This window comes from Cebus imitator, unplaced genomic scaffold (genome assembly GCF_001604975.1).
Source record: "Cebus imitator isolate Cc_AM_T3 unplaced genomic scaffold, Cebus_imitator-1.0 Scaffold31, whole genome shotgun sequence".
NCBI classification, from domain to species: Eukaryota; Metazoa; Chordata; class Mammalia; order Primates; family Cebidae; genus Cebus; species Cebus imitator.
This window is the reverse complement of record NW_016107346.1, coordinates 6838453-6859722: the sequence shown is the minus strand read 5'-3', so window position 1 is coordinate 6859722 and position 21270 is coordinate 6838453. Positions and strand designations below refer to the sequence as shown.

The 21270-nt window shown below is 38.8% G+C and overlaps 2 protein-coding genes across 3 annotated transcripts in view; one reads left to right on the top strand and one right to left on the bottom strand.

Annotated features, from left to right (window-relative positions):
• The window catches only part of TRMT6 (tRNA methyltransferase 6), a 13638-nt gene extending 11335 nt beyond the window's left edge, over positions 1–2303 (bottom strand). Inside the window, exon 1 of one of the 2 annotated variants that reach the window (XM_017523983.2) lies at positions 2027–2303. In XM_017523983.2, the coding sequence (XP_017379472.1) occupies positions 2027–2154 (128 nt within the window). In that variant the 5' untranslated portion in view covers positions 2155–2303. The remainder of the gene's footprint in view (positions 1–2026) is intronic. The other variant, XM_017523984.2, reaches the window with a different exon arrangement.
• Positions 2304–2322: 19 nt separating this feature from the next.
• MCM8 (minichromosome maintenance 8 homologous recombination repair factor) overlaps positions 2323–21270 on the top strand; it is a 39292-nt gene continuing 20344 nt past the window's right edge. The window contains exons 1-10 of the mRNA XM_017523977.2: positions 2323–2496; positions 3721–3873; positions 4133–4237; positions 6036–6118; positions 6530–6679; positions 8512–8615; positions 9581–9779; positions 13673–13758; positions 17558–17709; positions 17950–18145. Of these exons, the coding sequence (XP_017379466.2) occupies positions 3726–3873; positions 4133–4237; positions 6036–6118; positions 6530–6679; positions 8512–8615; positions 9581–9779; positions 13673–13758; positions 17558–17709; positions 17950–18145 (1223 nt within the window). The 5' untranslated portion in view covers positions 2323–2496; positions 3721–3725. The remainder of the gene's footprint in view (positions 2497–3720; positions 3874–4132; positions 4238–6035; positions 6119–6529; positions 6680–8511; positions 8616–9580; positions 9780–13672; positions 13759–17557; positions 17710–17949; positions 18146–21270) is intronic.

The following is a 21270-nucleotide window of genomic DNA, read 5'->3' as shown; positions in this document are numbered from 1 at the left end:
GCCTGTAGTCCCAGCTACTCGGGAGGCTGAGGCAGGAGAATTGCTTGAACCCAGGAGGCAGAGGTTGCGGTGAGCCAAGATCACGCTATTGCACTCCAGCCTGGGTAACAAGAGCGAAACTTTGTCTCAAAAAGAAAAGAAAAGAAGAACTTAAAAATGGTTAAAGGCTGTCGGGCGCGGTGGCTCACACCTGTAATCCCAGCACTTTGGGGGGCAGAGGCAGGCAGATCATGAAGTCAGGAGTTCAAGACCAGTCTGGCCAACATAGTGAAACCTCATCTCTACTAAAAACACACAAATTAGCTGGGCACGGTAGCACACCCCTGTAGTCCCAGCTACGTGGGAGGCTGAGGCAGAAGAATCACTTGAACCTGGGAGGTGGAGGCTGTGGTGAGCCAAGATCGCACCACTGCACTCCAGCCTGGGCAACACAGAAAGACACCTTCTCAAAAAAAAAAAAAAAAAGATGGTTAAAGGCTGGTGCAGGTATTACATCTCTGGACTAAAAGAAACAAAGCCCTCACAAAAGAAACTTTTTTTTCTTTACTGAATTAGTGCTTGTGTGAAAAGCTTGTTTATCACCAGCTTAGTACTCCGGAAACTTGTTTCTTGACTATTTTATGATACCTCCTTCACCCTAAATACCAGTCAACAGTTTGCTTAAACCAGGAGTAAAATAATTTCTGACAAGTACTTACTTATCCGAAATTCCAAATCTCATACTTCCTAGTCTACAGAAAGCTGTTCTCCTGACATTGCATTCAACTTATCTCCATCAAAAGTAATACAATAACCTAGCTCCAAAGACACTGTGGCCGGGCACAGTGGCTCATGCCTTTACGTGATCCCAGAACTTTGGGAGGCTGAGGCAGGTGGATCACTTGAGGTCAGGAGTTTGAGACCAGCCTGGCTAACATGGTGAAACCCTGTCTCTACTAAAAATACAAAAACTGTCTGGGCGTGATGGTGCCTGTCTGTAGTCCTAGCCACTCAGGAGGCTAAGGCAGGAGAACTGCTTGAACCCAGGAGGCAGAGGTCGCAATGAGATGAGATTGCGCCACTGCACTCTAGCCTGGGTGACACAGTAAGACTCCGTCTCAAAAACAAAAACACTGTGGTTGTATTTCTTGGATAAATTAATCCAAACATCTCAGTAAATTTTCACCATTAATAAGCTATTAGGACTCAGTAACCCCACCAGCCCTTCCAGAAAGTTATCAAAATCCCACTTCTATGCTATTATAAAACAGAGTGATACTAGTCAGCATGGGCACAAACCAAACCTAATTTTGAGTTCTGAGGTCTTGAGCAAATTGCTTTCTAGCAATTTTTCCAGTTTTGAATCCTTTGGTGTGAAAGGAGAGAAATTCAAAGTGATTTCACATTCTATGGGGATTGTCTCCTTCACTTATTCTGTGCATCCTGTTTGGTTAGAGAAGAGGCTGGAAAGCCAGACTAGGTAGGAGAGGTTTCATTTTTGTGTGTGTGTGGGATAGATCCTGGCTCAGGAATTAGGGAGGAAGGAGGGTCTATGGTGGAAGAAAAAGGGGAACCTGAAGGAGACTCTGGGAGACAAGGATGAGACCCTAGAGTGAAGAAAAGAGGGGGTGTTTGTGGGAAGATAGAGAAGATCCCAAGGTCCAAGGGAAAGAACTTCAGGACAGGTGATTAAGGGTGTGGAGAGGGAGGCATTCGGGCACCCTAGGGCCAAGAATGGAATTCTGGGGAAGAAACTCTGTGGAAAGACTGAAAAGGATGCTGAAGATGGACGGCCAGATATGAAATCATGGAGGGTGTCTCTGTGGAAAAACAGGAAGGTTAGGGGAGATTACGAGGTTCGAAGATAGGATCCTGGTGGAAAAGCCCTCTGTGACAGAAAGACCCGAAGAGACAACGAAGGCGTGGAACGGGGACCGAGAGGGCCAAGAATGGCACCCTGGCGGGAGGGATCTGTGGAGAGACCTGGAAGGAAGGAATATCTGCAAGGTAGGGGCGGGGGACCCCTAAAGTCAGGGACCTGACTTACTTTCTCCGCTGGACTTGTACTGCTTTGAACACATCTTCTCGTTTCAGCACCACGAAGTCACCGTCGCAGATGCGATGGTCTCCGGGATGCTGTGGCTGTGGGCCCGGCTGCTCCTCTGAGCCCTCCATGACACTCAGCCGGTCGCCGTGCTCCACGGCGTCTCGCCCCTCCTCCTCCGGTGTCGCCACCGCCAGCCTCGCTTCCCACAAACCGGCGGATTTGGAGCCCTCCGACCGGCACCGCCCCCACGTGTTGCACGCCGCTTCCGCTTTCCGGTCCAGCCCTCAAGACCGATTCCGGAAGCCCTACGACTTCCGTCTGGCCAAACTCCTTGATTGGCTACACTTCGCCCCGCCCCCACGTCGTGGCGCTTCTTAGAGCGAAAGTTGCATCACAGAAGCGCCAAAAAAGAATTTAGGGGAAGACCTGACTTTCCCGTGAGGCGTGTTAGCGGCGTTCTGCGCTTATAGGCACATTCTGGAAGCTGTGGTGGGGAAACTGAGGTTCCCGAGCCGTTGAGACAGATGGAATCCAGCCCCGCGCGGGAACGACAGGAAAGCTGCGGCTGAAGAGAACCGCGGACTTGGCGGGAGTTGCCTGGGAGCTCAGATCCCGGAGACTCCTAGCCCCGTGGTGCTTCCCTACGGGAGGGAGGGAGGGAGAATCCGGCCCGACAGATCAGCGCGTATCCTGGAGCCGGCTCAGTTGTGAACTAGAACAGCTTTGGGACGTCTGTCCCGACAAGGAAGAACTTAGCCTTAGGAGACGTAAATAAAGTAACGAAGCGCAGCTGCCCGACTGTGGCTCTTTTACTCGTTCTTCATTCCTACTTAGGTTTTGTTGAATTTGTTGCTGTTCACCATATTGGCTCGTTTGAGAAGGGTAGGCACGCAGCGTTGCTGAAGGAGCACCTCAGCTTGGGAACCTGAAGGAGTTTTATCTCTGTACTGTCAACAAACTTTGATCTTGGTCGGTTTTCTTAATTTCTTTGAGCATCAGTTTCGTAATGCATAATGCCTAGTTAATTATCGAATGTCATTCCGTTAAATCGTGAACTTTCTAGTTACTAACTTGTTTATTAACTAAAGCCCTTTAAGGATTCGGATAAGTTCTTTTGAAATGAATTGCAGTACAGCACACAGATATATCTTTATTTACTTTTATACTTTGGATAGGAATCATTTTTAAGTAGACTTCTGTTTTCAAAGAACAGTTTTGGGTTCACAGAAAAATTGCACAGGAAGTGGCTTGTGACACTGCAGGACTGCCTGTATGTAAGAAGCTATGATGATGTATCCCTAGTGTCTCACAGGCTAGAATTACGTTCATCCTGTCCTGTCCTTTAAGTCTCAAATGCTGCAAACAAGTTTTCATAGAGTTAATTACCTGTTCTATTTTCATTTCTGTGATGGAGACTTCTTGTAAACAGATACAGCACCTTTCCTTATTTTTAGCGTCTAGTATAAACTATATTTAATAAACTATTAAATTATGGTATACCTTAGAAAGCTATAGAGATTAGAAACCTAACTGCAGAATATTTGAGTCTTGTATCATAGGCGTACAACTTTGCAAGACTATTTGCTAGTCTCAAAGCTAGAACACATTAATTTTTCCGTTTTTATTACCTTAATACATTTTTAGGAGCACTATTTACAGCTTTGGTGAAGACCTTTTAAATATCCATCTTTTAGGAGGGATGAATGGAGATTATAGAGGCAGAGGATTTGGACGAGGAAGATTTCAAAGCTGGAAAAGAGGAAGAGGTGGTGGGAACTTCTCAGGAAAATGGAGAGAAAGAGAACACAGACCTGATCTGAGTAGAACCACAGGAAAACATACTTCTGGTAGGTGTGGCCAATGATTGTTCAATTTTTTTCTCTTCATGAAGGAAGCAATTCATGTCCATCATTCAAGGTGGTTTATCTCATACTTCGGTTTGTCTTTTATACTACTCCTTAGTAAGTATTTGAACACTGATGTCCCAAATTCTTACTAAAACCTCCAATTAGATACTCTATTAATGAGAGTCTCATTTGGAAACAGAAGCAAATTTGAAAAATGTTCACTCCGTTTCTACTAACCTAGTATTCTATTATTTTTCAGAACAAACCTCACAGTCTTTGCTTTCAACAAAGACCCCACAGTTAGTGCAGTCAACATTGGATCAACTCATACCATATAAAGGCTGGAAGCTTTATTTCTCTGAAGGTAGGGTTAAAAAAGTGCAAAAAGCACCATAAGTCATATTTTCTTAACTTGTCTTTGTATGCTACATCTCGTATTACTATAATTTACTTACTGACATATACCTGCTTTAATCTTAGTTCACCCAAAGAACTAAATGATGTTCATGTTTCAAAAGCATTTTAGGTTTTATATAAGTTAGGAAAGCAGAAACCATACTATGTATTTCAAAAAGGGAATTTAATGCAAGAAATTGGATCAAAAATGGAAGACTGAAAGAGCAGAATGAAAATATTGAGGTAACCCCCTAGAAAGTAGTAACTTTAGGAAACAGCAAGCCATCCTTATAGTTAAGAGAATAAAGAAGTTCTGAGGTTACCAGAATGTAGGAATTCAAAGGTGGGAGAGATCACAGAATAACTGTTATTTTGACTGCTAAGAGGCACCCTACAAAGCTATGCTTGGACTTCTGAAGGCTACCTTCCAGAGCTGTGCTCAGACCAGTGAGGCAAATGAAGCTGGTTGTCACTGGTAGCTGAGGGGGCATGACTCAGTGGTGCTTGGAACTGGAGGCTAGCACTATAGTTTAGTTATCTTCTGCAGCTGCAGAGATGCTAAAAAGAATTGGAAACAAGAATAAATTCCTTTCTTGCTTCCTGCCACCCTCCAGTCTCTAAAGTGCCTTCAAATGGCAGAATTTAATCTGGGAAATGTAGGGTACAGATGTGAATTACAGCATCACAGAGCAGAAAATAAAACAGTGGGCTTGAAATCAAGGGACAATAATAAATACAGCTTGTGTAGAAACACAGGTAAGGAATCTCCCTTTGATAATTAAGAATACCAGTTAACCTACATCAGTCTGTATAGGTGTGGGGAACTATCTTTTCTGTGCAGTTAAAATATCGATTTGTTTCTTATGTCTCATGTGGGGGGGGGTGGATGTGTGTGTGTGTGTGTATAAAATGCCTCATGAGGGATGTGTGTGTGTGTGTCTGTGTGTGTGTGTTTTAATCACTAGACTATTGAGATCCAGGACCCTCCCTGCCCCCCAGGCACTCAGTAATCATTTTGTGAATGAATACTTTATAAATGTTTTCTTTATTGAGAATCTATTTTATTTTTTCTATCAATAGAATCTGTTTCATGAATTATCTTTTGTTCCTTTAGGATGCGTTAGCCACCAGCACTCACATTAGCCCCCTAGCAGGTAGCATAGAACACTGTAAGTGATCTTTGGACTGTCCTAAAGTTGGAGTTCAAGAGGTGCCTTAGCCTTGACCATTTGTACTTCCTAACTACTTTATTATACTGTTCTTCTGTGGAAGATGTATTTGAAAATACAGAACTTTAGAGTATTAAAAAAAAAAAAAAAAAGTTTCAGTTTTGCCAGCAGAGTCAAGTGGTCTGTTGGTATGTCTCCTGATCTCAGGAAAGACTGTGATTGTCTTCAGCTCAGTTTCAGAATAAGTTTAGTTTGTGTGTCTCGCTTTGGCTTTATTATAATTTTTGGTTTAAGCTTATTGTCTAAGTTATTTGAACTAACATGTCCTATTAGGTGTCAAAGATTCAAAACAGTGTTTCCCAAATATTGGGGCTTTTAGAGAGAGAGACTTTGTGTCTGCATTTCACATTATGAATACCTAAATTTGTTTTAGAATTTTAAGTGTAAATTCTATACCAGTTCTTATATGAATGCAATCAAAATACAAAGCAATTAGAAAAAAATCATCTACCATGTATATAGTGCTGCTTTTATATAATGAAAAATATGTTTGTACATGTGTGATTATTAGTGTTAATGCCTTATTTGTTGGCTTAGTTTACAGTGATAGCTCTCCTTTGATTGAGAAGATTCAAGCATTTGAAAAATTTTTCACAAGGCATATTGATTTCTATGACAAGGTGAGATTCCTCTACAGTAAAGCTACCAGTCACGTGCCATCTTATCAATGTATTTGAGGTGTTGGTGATTATGATCATAGGCACTGGAGTCAGACTGCCTTGGTTCAGACCTCAGTTCTGCCACTTAATGCAGTATGGACTTTGATTAATTACTTCTCTGTTCCTCAGTTTTCTCTTTCATTTGGAGATAGAGGTATAAATACCTACCTCAAAGGTTTGTTAAGAGGCATCAATAAGTTAATATTTTTTAAATATCAGAACCATGCTTGGCACAAAGCTTTTACTTTTATTGTACTTACCATTATCACATATAAACATTGTAGGCTTTCTCAAAGTGTGTGATAGAATGCTCAGTTGTGGTAATTGACTACAGAAAAGCAATGATTGTTTTTACACTTTTATATTTTATAGGATGAAATAGAAAGAAAAGGAAGTATTTTGGTGGATTTTAAAGAACTGACAAAAGATGATGAAGTAACTAACTTGTTACCAGATATAGCAAATGAACTAAGAGATGCACCTGAGAAAACCTTGGCTTACATGGGTTTGGCAATACATCAGGTAACTGTTTGTCTTATGCATACTTTTGTTTAAACTTTTTAAATGTATGCACACACACGCACACTTTGTCTAAGTTTAAAGGACGATTTTGCAGTGACTACTTTCTCAAAGAGACACTTAGTTTTTATGAAAAGACATTGGCCTGAACTGAGAGGTTGCAATTTCGTTCTGAAAGATACCATTCATTTTATATACAACAGCTTGCCTAAATGAAATACTTCTAACTTATTTGGATTTGCTTAATTTTGCTAAAGATTGTGCAGAAATTAAACCTTGCTTTCAAGAAGTTATACAATCTCATAGGGAAGATAAGACAAGGAATCATGGTATTATCAGTTATGAACTTAGAGCAAAACAGAGCAACCTTAGATTTAGGTTCTGTGGCATGAGGCAAACCACTGAGTGTCCCTGTATATAAAATGGAAATAATTTGTTCTATGCCTGCCTGAGTTTTTTCCAGGGTCAGGTAACACAGCATATATGAGAGCACATTTTAGGATAGCAAACAGATAAATACTTCAAGGTAAAGAGTATCAACTCACAGGATAGGCATACACAAAGTGCTGGGACATTCAGAGGGGCATTCTCTTACCTCTTGCATATGCTGTCTATTCCACGTAGAATCCCCTTCCCCTCACGTAGACAGATTATTTGGGCCTAGTTCAGTTGTCTGTCTGTAAAACCTTTCTCATGACTGCTTTTCAAAACTTGCGTGGTATTTTGTCTGTACATCTTTATGTTCCTTATAACAATTACAGCTGTATATATGCATCATAGGTTGTCAGCAAACTGCAGTACACAGTAGGTATTAAATGTTTGTTTATTTATTTATTTTGAGATGGAGTTTCACTCTTGTTGCCCAGGCTGGAGTGCAATTGCATGATGTTGCCTCACTGAAACCCCCAGGTTTAAGCGATTTTACTGCTTTGGCCTTTCAAGAAGCTGGGATTATAGGCGTGCACTACTATGCTCAGCTAAATTTTGTATTTTTAGTAGAGATGCGGTTTCACCATGTTGGTCAGGCTGGTATCAAACTCCTGACCTCAGGTGATCCACCCACCTTGGCCTCCCAGAGTGCTAGGGATACAGGCATGAACCACTGCACCCAGCCTGTTTATATTATTTAATGTTAAATGCCAAGGGAGTGAGTGTTAGATATTTTAATAGTCATCTTTATTTTCCCTGTCTTGATTAATCAATGAATATAGAGAAGTAGGAAAGCGTTTTTTTGTTTGTTTGTTTTTTTGTTTTTTATTAGAATCAAGAGGTTATGGTTTTAGGGACTACTATAAGGGCTTTTAATGTTAGGTTTAGTTGGAACAGAAAATAGCAGACAGGGATGCTGGAGTTTTTCAGTTCGGGGACAGCAAAATCCAAAATAAAACGTAATTCACCTTAAAGTAAGTAGTCATAATTAAATATTAGAAGCCGGGCGCAGTGGCTCATGCCTGTAATCCCAGCACTTTAGGAGGCCGAGGTGGGTGGATCACGAGACCAAGAGATTGAGACCATCCTGGCCAACATGGTTGGCACATGCCTGTAGTCCCAGCTACTCAGGAGGCTGAGGCAGAAGAATCCCTTGAACCCGGGAGGTGGAGGTTGCAGTGAGCTGAGACTGCGCCGCTGTGTTCCAGCTTGGACAACAGAGCAAGACTCCATCTCAAAAAGAAAAACAAAAAACAAATAATTAAATGTTAGATTTTTAAAGGGCTGTTAAAGTTTTCTGTTTTTATTCAGATTTTGTTCATAAACATATTCTCTATAAAAATAGTGTTCTGTATAAAGAGAGTATTTTGTTTTCCAACTTCAGAGTAAATGTCTGTCCTGTTTAGGTATTAACTAAAGACCTTGAAAGGCATGCAGCTGAGTTACAAGCCCAGGAAGGATTGTCTACTGATGGAGAAACAATGGTAAATGTGCCGCATATTCATGCAAGGTAAGGAATTTGATGTATTAAAGCATTACTTAGAATGGGGCATTAAAGGCCATTTAAGAATGAGAACCCTCATTTTATAAAAACAAGGAAATCAGTAAAAAGGGTATGAGTTCCTTACCATCTCATTGATCATCACATTGAAATAAACTGATTGAAAATTATTCAAAGATATCATAACAGGTATTTCCTAAATAAGGAAGAAAATGTTGATTTCCTAACGTGCAAATTTTTTAAACATTGATTTTGGATATGAACTTAACAAGATCCTGCCTTGTAAGTTTAATAATCCATGTATGAGTTTAGTATCCCTAATCCAAGTAAAATCTGAAATGCTCCAAAATGTAAGACTTTTAGCCATGAGATAACACTGAAAAGAAATGTTCATTGGAACGTTTCAGATTTTTGAATTAGGGATACTCAACTAGTAATGTTGCAAATATTCAAAAGTCCAAAAAATCCAAAATACTTGTGGTTCCAAGCATTTTCGATAAGGGATATACTCACTCTGTAATACACTGAGTGGTGTGTATTTTGTTAAATTACTAGGTTTCTATTAGATACAAGGGAATAAATGAAATTATTTAGCTTTTCTTGAATTCATCTTTAAGATTTTAAATTTATTGGAAGAATTCATTATAGGTAATCATCAGGTTTTGTTTTTCTTTTCCAGAATTTATAGAAGACATTTCCTAGCAGTTCTTTGAAAAGAACTTAAAAACTCAAAGTTTTTTTAATCTGTAGATTTTCCTTTTGGCATTATTTTTTTCCTTGAGAACAGCCTATGAGATAAGAAGAAAAAGGAAGATTTAGCATCGTTTCTTTTTAAGAATGGTTTAATTTTTGTGAGATTTCTGATATATCAAATGGATGATTTGGTTTCGGAATTCCATAGTTGCTCCTAAAAGGAACTTGTGAAAATATAAACAACCTAAACTTTGTGTTCATTACTTCCTGTTTGATTTTAGAGTGTACAACTATGAGCCTTTGACACAGCTGAAGAATGTCCGAGCAAATTACTATGGCAAATACGTTGCTTTAAGAGGGACAGTGGTTCGTGTCAGTAATATAAAGCCTCTTTGCACCAAGATGGCTTTTCTTTGTGCTGCATGTGGAGAAGTTCAGAGTTTGTCTCTTCCAGATGGAAAATACAGTCTTCCTACAAAGGTAATGCTATGTTCTTTAACTGCTTCTTTATCTTGATAAAGAAGGCAAATCAGAATACAGAATACAGAAAACTTTTCCCAATGTTTTTGAACACAGAGCTTATTTTTATTTTTTGTTTTCAGTGTTCTGCTTTTATATTATGAAATACTTCTGGTTAAAAATGTAGAGATAAATAAAACATTCCACTACTCATCACCCCAAATTTACATTTTTCAACTCCAGACACATTTTTTAACGATATAAAGCATTACTGGCACAATTAGTGTCTGTGTTTTACCCTTTCCTATAGCATTCCCAGGGATAATCATTTTCCTAAAGTTATAATTGCATCCCTTCCGTTCATATTTTTGTTGACTTCTAGTTATACACACCAAGTTTTTTTTTTTTTTTCCTCTTTATTTCTTCTATTTGGAAGTGATTTTTTAAAATCTTTATTAACCTTTTTTAAACTAGATTTGAAAACTATAGAAAAGTGCAGAGAGTAATGTAATTAACACTTACCTACTCTGATTTGGCAAAATTAATATTTTGTTATTTTAGCTTAAATTTGTAACAAAAAGATGGTTATGTAGTTAAATTTGAAGTCTCTCTGTTCTCCTCAGTTTTATTCCCTTTATTTGCTCCCCAGATACAGCCACTCTTCTGAAATTGGCATGTATTCTTTAAGTTTGCATTTTCATTCTTGACTATATACGTAGAGTTAGTTTTTTGCATTGTGTTTACATAAATAGTATACTGAATGTAACATTATGCAACTTTTTTTTACTTGGTTATTTTGGAGTTCTACCTATTTTAATACGTATCTAATTCTTTCATTTTTACTATTGTGGAGTGTTCCTTTAAATGAATAGCCACTGTTTACCCATTTTCCTGGAGGTAGACAATGCGCTGTTTCCAGTTTTTTATAATTAGAAATGACGCTGCAGAGAACATTCTTGTATATGTCTCCTTAGCAGAGGAATCCTAAATTGTAGGTTGTACTTATTTTTAACTGTATTAGATGCTGCCAAGTTAACTGTTCAGAGTATTGTTCCCAACTTACGTCCCTTCTAGTAGTGTTAAGCAGTTTCTATTTCTCCATAATTTCATTAACACTTGGTATTGTTAGGCTTTTACATTTTTGGCAGTTTGGTAGGTGTAAGTAATATTGCATTTATAATGTGAATTTTTTTGATTTTCTGTTGTAACTGAGCATCTTTTCATATCTTTATTGGCCATTCACTTTCCTTCTTTATTAAATTTTCTATTTATATCTTCTGTTCATTTTCCTGTTTATTGGTTTATTTTTTATTTTTGTTCTTTAGAGATGGGGTCTCATTCTTTTGCCCAGGCTGGAGTGTAGTGGAATGATCATAGCTCATTGCAGTCTTGAACTTCTAGGCTCAAGTGATCTTCCCATCACAGCTTCCCAAGTAGTTGGGACTACAGGTGCCAGCCACTGTGCCTGGCTCTGTTAGTTTGTTGGTTTATTTATAGGAGTTATTTATATTCTAGATACTAATTATTATTGGTTATATACATTACAGATATCTTCTCCCAGTCTTGGGTTTGTCCTTAACTTTATGGGTTTTTTTGTTGTATGGGTTTACATTTTGACATGATCAAATTGATGTATTTTCCTCTATAAATTGTACATTTTATGCCCTGCTTAAGAAACCCTTCTTGGGCTGGGTGCAGTGGCTCATGCCTGTAATCCCAGCACACTGGGAGGCCAAGGTGTGCAGATCACCTGAGGTTGGGAGTTCGAGACCAGCCTGACCAACATGGAGAAACCCTCTCTACTAAAAATATAAAATTAGCCAGGTATGGTAGCATATTCCTGTAATCCCAGCTACTTGTGAGGCTGAGGCAGGAGAATCACTTGAACCTGGGAGGTAGAGGTTGCAGTGAGATCACGCCATTGTGCTCCAGCCTGGGCAACAAGAGCGAAACTCTGTCTCAAAAAAAAAAAAAAAAAAAGCCCTTCTTCACTTAAACATTATAAACGTATTTTATGCATTTGCTTCTGATACTCCTAAGTTTTGTTTTTTATCTTTGGATCTTTTGTCCATCTGGAATTTATGCCATTGGTGAATGGCATAAAACTAGGGATTTAAGCTGGACACAGTGACATGTGCCTGTAGTCTCAGCTACTCAGTAGTCTGAGGCAAGAGGATCGCTTGAGCCCTAGAGTTTGAGACTAGCCTGGGCAGCATAGTGAGACCCCCACCTCTTAAAAAAACAAACTGGTGATCTAATTTTTAGGCGAAAAGCTATTTGTCCTGACGCCAGTTGATTAATTAAGCCCTCATTACCATGGATGTATAATGCAGTCATCCCTGTCACCATTGGGCTTTAATAAATTTAACATTTGCTAAATTTTTGCTCATGTAAAGGATTGAATCCTTAGTGAGGTAAATAATCATTTAAGAATTAAAAAGGGAGACATAAGATGTTTATGTTTGAAATTTCTGAGGATATGTGAAATTCAGCTATTGGTTCTGAATAATAGGTGGTGTTGATAGATGGGTTTCATCTACTATTTGTCTTGGCTTAAGGTTCAAGATACAGCCTTTAGCTCAGAGGCCAGAATTTAAATCTTCTTCGTTTTTTTTTTTTTTTTTAAGACGGGGTCTCACTCAATTGTCCAGTCTGGAGTGCAGTGGCATGAACACAGCTCACTGCAGCCCTGACCTCCTTAAACCAGATATTTTCTAGACAGTATTTGTTCAGGGTATTTTCATGCGCTCTAATAAAGTAAGTAGTAGCATTGACTCATGAGTAATGTGAAGAGGTCCTCCATGTGTCTGAACTGTGGGGATTTGAAGTGACAGAAAGATGGCTGTTTCAGGCGATATCTATTCTAGCCACTATTGCTGCATAACACATCACCCAAAAATTCAGTGGCCAAAAATAAGCCCATCATTTTATTAGTTCTTATGATTTCTATGGGTCAGGAGTTTAGAGGAACTACTCATCTGGCTAGTTCTGGCTCTAAGCCTCTCATGGAGTCATAGTCAGATGGTGGCAGGGGTATAGCAAGGTGGCTGGGGACTGGCCAGCCGTTCTCTTTTCCATGTGGTCTCTCTAGGTGGGCTAGTTTGGGCCTCTTGCACATAGTGTAGCAGCTCAGGGGACTCAGGCTGCTTATATGGTTGCTGACAGCTTCAAGACAAGGAAGTCCAGGTGGTAGGCAGAAATGACCTTGTTTTTTGTGAGCTAGTCTCAGAAGTCAGGCAGCATCACTCTGCCACATTCTGTTGGTTGCAAAGTGAGTCACAAGCCTTCTCAAATACCAGGAGAAGGAATTAGACTCCATTTCTTATTGGAGGAGTAGCAAGGTTCTCAAAAGGCTTGAAGAGAAATATTGTTACAGTCATATTTGGCAAATACAGTCTGCCACAGTCTGAAATTATAAATGCTTCTTGAGATCCAAACACCAAACAGAGTGCCTGTGTGATATGATAAATATTACACTGTACAGAAAGTACAAAAGGAACCTACATGAGAAAGCTGAGGATTAAAGAAAACTCTGGAACAGTTTTTTAAAAGGAGAGCATTAGCATTGGGTGTGTGGGACAGAATGAGAGGGGGCATTGAAGGAGCGGGAGATGGCATGGGCACAGAGGAAGCAGTAAGTGCTTAGTGTGGGAGGCGGGCAAAGCACCTTGCATACCCATAGCCAAGTAAGAGCAGTAAGAGAGAAGGATCAGTTGGAAAAGTGCCTCAAAAGCTCTTGATATTCAATTGTTGCAGGAGAAAATAGAAAGTCATTAATCTCTCAGTGGATTTTACTTTACTAGCATCCTGAGACAAACTTTTAAAACAATATTAAATGAAATGTTTTAACTTGAATTTTTCTGAGCTGTGATTATAGTTTATCAAGATGTGAACGTGAATTACTTTTGTTTCAGTGTCCTGTGCCTGCGTGTCGAGGCAGGTCATTTACTGCTGTCCGCAGCTCTCCTCTCACAGTTACAGTGGATTGGCAGTCAATCAAGTAAGCAATCAGACTTGCGTAAAAGGCAGGCTTTAGGTGTCCCACTGTCAAGTAAATCCATAATTTTACTGTATTATACTGTGCATTTTATCTAAATAATGACAAGGTATATAATAGTGTATAGTAGAAGGTTTATTTGATGAAAAGTTTGTGCGTTGAAATAATAATTGTCTTTATTTGAAATTTATTCTCTGTCAGATTCCAGAAAGGATTCATTATGCAAATATTATGTACTACTGATAAATAGTTGATTTTATATCTCAATTATGTGATTAATTGAACTGCATATAGGCCATAAGCAAAGCTGTGTGATTCCTTTCATAATGAGCTGTGATAGAAATCATATTGTTTTGAAGTTTTCAGTTAAAGAATCCCTTAGAAATGGCATGTTTCATTTTATGTTCTTATTGTCGCAATGGGGCATTTTACTAAGGTTTTTTTAATAGCTTTCTTTTTTGCAAGTCAGAGTTTTCTTTGTGTATGTATTTTTCATCCCATAATTGATACCATTTTTTCTAGCCATAGACTCATAGCTCATTCCTAACTATAAAATAATGGGTGGTTTTGAAGTCAGTGCTTTCCAGGAAACCTGGGTGAAATAAGATTGTCTTAAAAACTAAGAACTTAGGGAAAAGATGAGATGGTCTGCTACTATGTGGTTTACCCTCCTGTTCCCTGAAAAAGTAAGACCACCATGTGTAATAATTAACTGTACTATACTGAGATCTTTACAAATATCCTATTTTATAAAAGGGGAAATGTTTAGGGACTCTTGGGTATGATCATGCAGCCCATGAGTATAGTAGAGCCTGATTTCCAGCCCAGTCTGTGGGACTTTTGCCACTTAAGAGGGGACAAAGAGTTAGTCTGGAGGTAATGAGTTATTTCAACTATTCATAGTTATTTACAGATCAAACTCCTTGTTATATTCTTTCCTCCCTTCTCACTACTGCACTTGACTAGTCTTTAAAAAATGGTATGGGGGCCCTGAATTGATAGTGGAGTGGTAAGTGATCCTGGAGCAAGGTTTGAAGTCATGCAGGTTAGGTGGATGCCAGTGCCTGGCCCGTGACCTGAAAAACATTGAGAAGTAATCTAGATATATGATGAATATATTCCAAAGTTATTATTTTAATGTTCAATGATTGTACTTACATTAATTATTTAATTAAGTAAAAAAAAAAGCTTTAATGTAATAACATATACTTGTTTTCAAAAATTCAATCAGTGTGGAAGGGCACAGTCCCCACAACTTGCTGTTACATTATACATAACTTTACGTACCATTCTTGCATGTCTTTCATCCTTCGCTTCACTGCATCCATTCTATGTGAGCTGAGGACATTAGAAACATACTTGTTCTTATATCTTCCACTCCTAGACTTTCTCAGTTCTGGCATTACTTTGGATTCTTAAGGTTTACCTTCTGTCTTCTAATTATAATTGTCTTCCAGGCTTTATTTATAGGTCATGTCTAACAAAAACAATAAACAGGCCTTTACATTTTTATGTTAATAAAAATGCCTCATATGGCATTCCCCCACATAAGTAATAGGAGCTTCTGACTTCTCCCCATCTTTTCTACTCCTGCTTGTGTCCTTAATAGTAGAAGCCAGTGCTGGAACCGGCTAGACAGTTTATCTGCTTTTAGTAGGTAACCTAGCATATGCAGAAGCCTCTGTGGATCTTACCATCTTCTTGCTCCACTTGGCGGGTATCTCTTCCATTTTAGGGGCTATTAACTTTATTACCAGAATTATTAACATGAAATCCCCAGCTCGGTCCCAGTATCAAACACCCCTTTTCGCCTGATAAGTCCTCATTACAACAGTCGTTCTACTCCTTTCCATTCCCATTTTATTAACATAAAGATGTAAATGAAGTTCAACAAAGAACCAAGTAAAGTGATCAAACGCCAGGCAAAGGAGATACAATTTACATCACTGGGTTTTGCTGTTTTGTTTTGTTGGTTTTTACTCCTTAAATGAAAAGACCCAAGCATCAAATTATGTTTTCTTATACTCTGCTAGTTATTTGGAATTATTCCATATTTTAGTGTGCATCATATTTAGACTATAACTTTGTTGTTTAGTACTTCATTTTTCCTAAGGTTTGTAAGTGCTGGTTTTACATCTTAGAATATGTCTGTACCATTTCACCATAATTTTCCATTCTCTCTTCAATACTACGAAATATATGGAATCCACCTTTTATTCTAATAAAGCAAACAAACAAAAAAAAAACACACCTTCCTCCTGCTTGAGTGTGGATCAATAGTTCTCTAGACCTGCATTCCTGCTTCATCCTGGGATCTTCCTTCATTGCACATTTTGTTTTTCTAAGGAATATTCTCAGGTAAATTTTCAGAAAGTATGCATGAGAGGTAAAAAGTTCTAAGCACTTGCATGTCTGAAAATGTCTTTATTTGGATCTTAGTCTGGCCAAGAGTTTGCCTGGCTTTTGAAGTCGATTTGATTTTAATTTTCCTTGCCGTTTATGACAGGTCTGGCGCTGGTCATTATTTTGAGGACTGGACTTTTCCTCCTCTTTGTAACCATTTTATCTATGGTGCTCTGAAAGGGTGAGAGTGTATCTAGTCTCTGTCCTGCTTGATGGGCATGATCTTTTGTCTTCAACTCTACACTATCTGACTGTTTTCTCAGCTTCCTATCAGATGTATCCCTTGGATTATTCATTTGTTTTAACTTTTTCCTCACCCTTTCATTTTCTTTGTGCTGTTTTCTAGTTTTGTTTGGCTTTTTCTTATATCCTCTCTACAAGTGTTTGATTTTTACATACATACTTTAAATTTTCTTGATTTTGTACTTGTTTTCCTATAGTTCCCTTTTAATAGCAGCTTATTCTTGTTTTATGATGGTAATATTTTCTCAAAACTCCTAGGCAGTTTTTTGTTTTTAATGCTCCCTAAATTATTGCCATTTAGTTTTCAAATGTCTGTTGAGGAATAAGAAAGTAGTTGAAGTAGGTAGGATAGATTTTCTTTGTAATTTTATAGGTAGTAGTTTTTTCTCATAAGACTTCACCCCTGAATACAAAGATGGGGGTTTTGGCTATCAGATTTTGCTTTATAAATGTGTTTTTGAATTGGAATTTGGGTTTTCAAATGGTAGAACAAAGAGTCTTTATTCTGAAGCTCTGATTCTCACTGCACACTTTAGCTCCCTTCACAGAAGGGAGGGGTTTGTTTTCTTAGAACAGTGCTCTGGTTTTTGCCAGATGATAAAGTACTCAGTCTTTCCTACCCACCTGTCCACCCACCTTCTCCCGAAATTGTGAACAGCTATTCCGTGACTTGTCTTTCAATTGATTATTCCTGTTTTCTTTCAGCCATCCACTCCTGCCTTCCATTCCTGCCACATCCAACTTGGAAGCTTCTCTGAGGCTCTGCTAAGAACACTGGTTCTCACTTTTCTTGTACATTTATAGGTTTTGCCTGTGTGTATTCTGGACTTCATTTTGTTTTTTCCATCAGCATTTTACTATTTGCTGTTTTCAAAAATTTCATTAATATCTCATTTGCTGATGATACCTCTACATACCACAAAATTTTTAGTGACTAATTTCAGTGGACATTTTGGAGGGAGGCTAGGCAAATACATATGCTCATTGTGCCACCTTGAATTGGCAACTGCTGAAGTAATTTTAAATACATCATTAAACTGTTCATAAACAAATCTGCCTTTATCTAGCTCAGCATCGTATGGACCCTGCATAGTTAATATCTCACAGAAACCGTCTAAAGTAAGTATTCTAACTGAAAACTATTTTAACTTTTTAGAATCCAGGAGTTGATGTCTGATGATCAGAGAGAAGCAGGTCGGATTCCACGAACAATAGAATGTGAGCTTGTTCATGATCTTGTGGATAGCTGTGTCCCAGGAGACACAGTGACTGTTACTGGAATTGTCAAAGTCTCAAATGCTGAAGAAGGTATGGTACAACTCTTCATTATTTGTCTCTCAATAATGATTTGTCAATATTCTTCTTTTCTAAGATGCTCCTGAATCTCAAATAATTTGAGGATTTCTTGTTGCTTACATAAGATGAAATGTCCCCTTTAAAGAAACATTTATTTATATAGCTCACTATGACTTTGTTTTATATTCTAGTTGAGTCATTGTAGGGAAAATGAAAATACCAACTATCATATTTAATACTTTGAATTTACAGGTTGTCGAAATAAGAATGACAAGTGCATGTTCCTTTTGTACATTGAAGCAAATTCTATTAGTAATAGCAAAGGACAGAAAACAAAGACTTCTGAGGATGGGTGTAAGCATGGAATGTTGATGGAGTTCTCACTCAAAGATCTTTATGCCATCCAGGAGATTCAAGCCGAAGAGAACCTGTTTAAACTCATTGTCAAGTATGGATGCAGTTATTTGAAATTTTATTACATAGATGCATGTTGGAGGGTCTCTTGGCTACAGGTAACAAAAAAACTAATCAAAATGGTCAGCAAACTATAGCCCTTGTACCAAAATCTAGCACACCATCCACTTGAGTATGGCAGATGAACTAAGAATAAGAATGATTTATACATTTTTTAATGGTTCATAAAAATTAAAAGACTATTTCACAACACATGAACTTACGTGAAATTCAGATTTCAGTGTTCATAAAATAAAGTTTTATTGGGACACAGCCACACTCATTTATTTACATAATGTGCTGCTTTTGTGCTACAGTGGCAGAGTTGAATAGTTATAACAGAATATCTATATGGATCACATATTTTTGCTCTGTCCTTTTATAGAAAAAATTTGCTGATCTCTTGTTTAAACAATAAGGAATATTTAATCTTACACAGGAAGTTTGTTGCTCAACAGAAGAGGGAGGGAACAGTGAATTCCAAAGCCATTTCAGTTAGTTGTATGTAGGGTGGTGTTCATAGAGATTCAAATAGAAGTCACTTATATTCAATAAGTATTTGATAGTTTTATTTCCATGCTATTGCCATGCCATGGAGAGGAAGCGAAATATAGGCATTTTTTGCTTTAGTGGTTAAGAGCTTTTCTTTGGAGACAAACCTAAGTTAGGCTCCTGCTTTGGGCATTTACTTCCAGTGTAATCTGGGACATGTGACTTAATTTCCCCTTTATTTGTATCACCTTAAAATATAAATAATAAGACCTACCTCAGAAGGTTGTTTTAAAGATTAAGTAGAATTTTATGATGTACTTGCCATAATTACCGCAACGTAGTGTTGTTACTTTTGATAATTTTTTGACAATTTTGGGGATAATTTTGAAGAAATAGGAGAAAATGAGAGAGACTGAATAATAGATATATCTAAGAGAGGTAAAGAACTGAGAACATTTTAATTAGCTAGGTGTTGTGGCACATGTCTGTAGTCCCAGCCACTTGGGAGGCTGAGGCAGGAAAATTGCTTGAACCTGGGAGGTGTAAGTTGCAGTGAGCCGAGGTACGCCATTGCACTCCAGCCCAGGCAGCAGAGTGAGACTCCATCTGAAAAAAAATGTGATCTTGGCTGGGCACGTTGGCTCACGCCTGTAATCCCAACACTTTGGGAGGCCTAGGCAGGTGGACCACCTGAGGTCAGGAGTACAAGACCAACCTGACCAATATGGTGAAACCCCGTCTTTACTAAAAATACAAAAATTAGCCATGCATGGTGGTGGGTGCCTGTAATCCTAGCTTCTCAGGAGGCTGAGACAGGAGAATCTCTGAAACCTGGGAGGTGGAGGTTGCAGTGAGCTGTGATCATGCCACTGTACTCCAGCTTGGGCAACAGAGCAAGAAAGACTCTGTCTCACACATACACAAAAAGGCACCTTATCTTCTCTGCTATTCATTAGGCTCACATTTATAAGAGGATTTGATGCTTTTTGTTTCTTATTTTAATATGTTAATTAGCTGACTGAGTAAAGAATAGTGTTCCACAGGGGTTTTTTGTCCTTAAATTCTCAGAGACTTCCCTCTGAATAAATAGCCACCACACCCACCCTGGAAGAGAGGCTGCTCTAACCTAGGGTTGGGGGCTGGTCTGGGAGTGAGTCCTTTGAGCAGGTGGCCAAGGAAGCAACCTGGTTGAGAATTCGAACACATCTTTGGTTCCTCTTAATGGTTAGAAATTAAAACTGAACATTTTTAGTGGTCCTTCTTCTCCCATACTTACTGAAGAGTAAGTATGGAATACTTGAGTTTTCTTCCCACAGTTTTTTTCTCCCCAGTTTGTTTTTTCCTCCCCATGTTTGTGATTTCAGCACCAAAACTAGAATTTTTCATAGTCCTTCATTATCAGCCTAGCAGAGATTGGCAAACTGGGGAGGCTGCCTGTTTTTGTAATTAAAGTTTTATTAAAACACAGTCCCACCCATTTTACTTACATTACTGTTCATAGTTGCTTGCACACTACAAGTTGAGTAGTTGTGACTGAGACAATACAGCCTGCAAAGCTGAAAATACTTTCTGGCCCTTTAAGGAAAAGTTTTTCAACTCCTCCTAGGTGACAGTGGAAGTTTATGTTTTAGTTTAGTTTCCTTCAGAAGCAATGACTTGGGTCAACATAGTTTACTTGGGAGGTGATTCTGGAGTTACTGGTAGGGAAAAGGGGAAATGATGGCAGCCAGTGTATGGTGCCTTAACAAACAGGCGACCCACTAGCATCTGGGACATAATCTTCCTGGGCCAATGGAACACTCCACTGTGTAAAGCTAGCCTCAGTGTTTTTCCATTTAAGGGCTTGCATTTGGGTCTGCCCCCAAGAGTGTTAAACACCTCAGCACTTCTGGCCCACCCATCCTGCCTTGCTGATGATGCCTGTGTGGCCATAGAAAGGTCTTTGGCAGACAGGTGCAGATGCCAATAGGAAGCTGGCAGTGATTATGAAGGAGCATACTGAACAGTAAGTGCCAAGGGGATACAGGCGCGATACCACCTCCTTCTGTGTTTACATGTATTAAAAGGGAATAAAGACGCACATTTTACTCCTGATCGTCTCTCCCACCCTATTTTTGTTTGTTTCTTGTTTATAGAATTGACAAATGTAAATGTACTTCTTTATACTCTTTTTCATTTTTTTTGGAGACAGGGTCTTACTGTGTTGCCCAGGTTGGATTGCAGTGGCACAATCATAGCTTACTGTAGCTTCAAACTCCTGGCTTCAAGTTATTCACCCACCTCAACCTCATAAGTAGCTGGGACTAAAGGCATGTGCCACTACATCTGGCTAATTAAAAAAATTCTTTTGTAGATACTGGGGTCTCACTTTGTTGCACAGGCTAGTTTTGAACTTTTGGGCTAAAGTGATCCTCCCACTTCAGCCTCCCAGAGTACTTGCAGGGATTACAGGCATGAACCTGTAAATGAAAAATAAAATTCTAAGGTCCCCCAGCCATCTGAATGGACTTCCTCCTCAGCCAGGACTCTTAAAATTTAATCTGAAAGACTGATTCAGGCCATGAAGGGAAGTAGGGGGTCAGACGTGCCTTATTATACCTCTCAGGCATTTATGTCAACACAACAGTC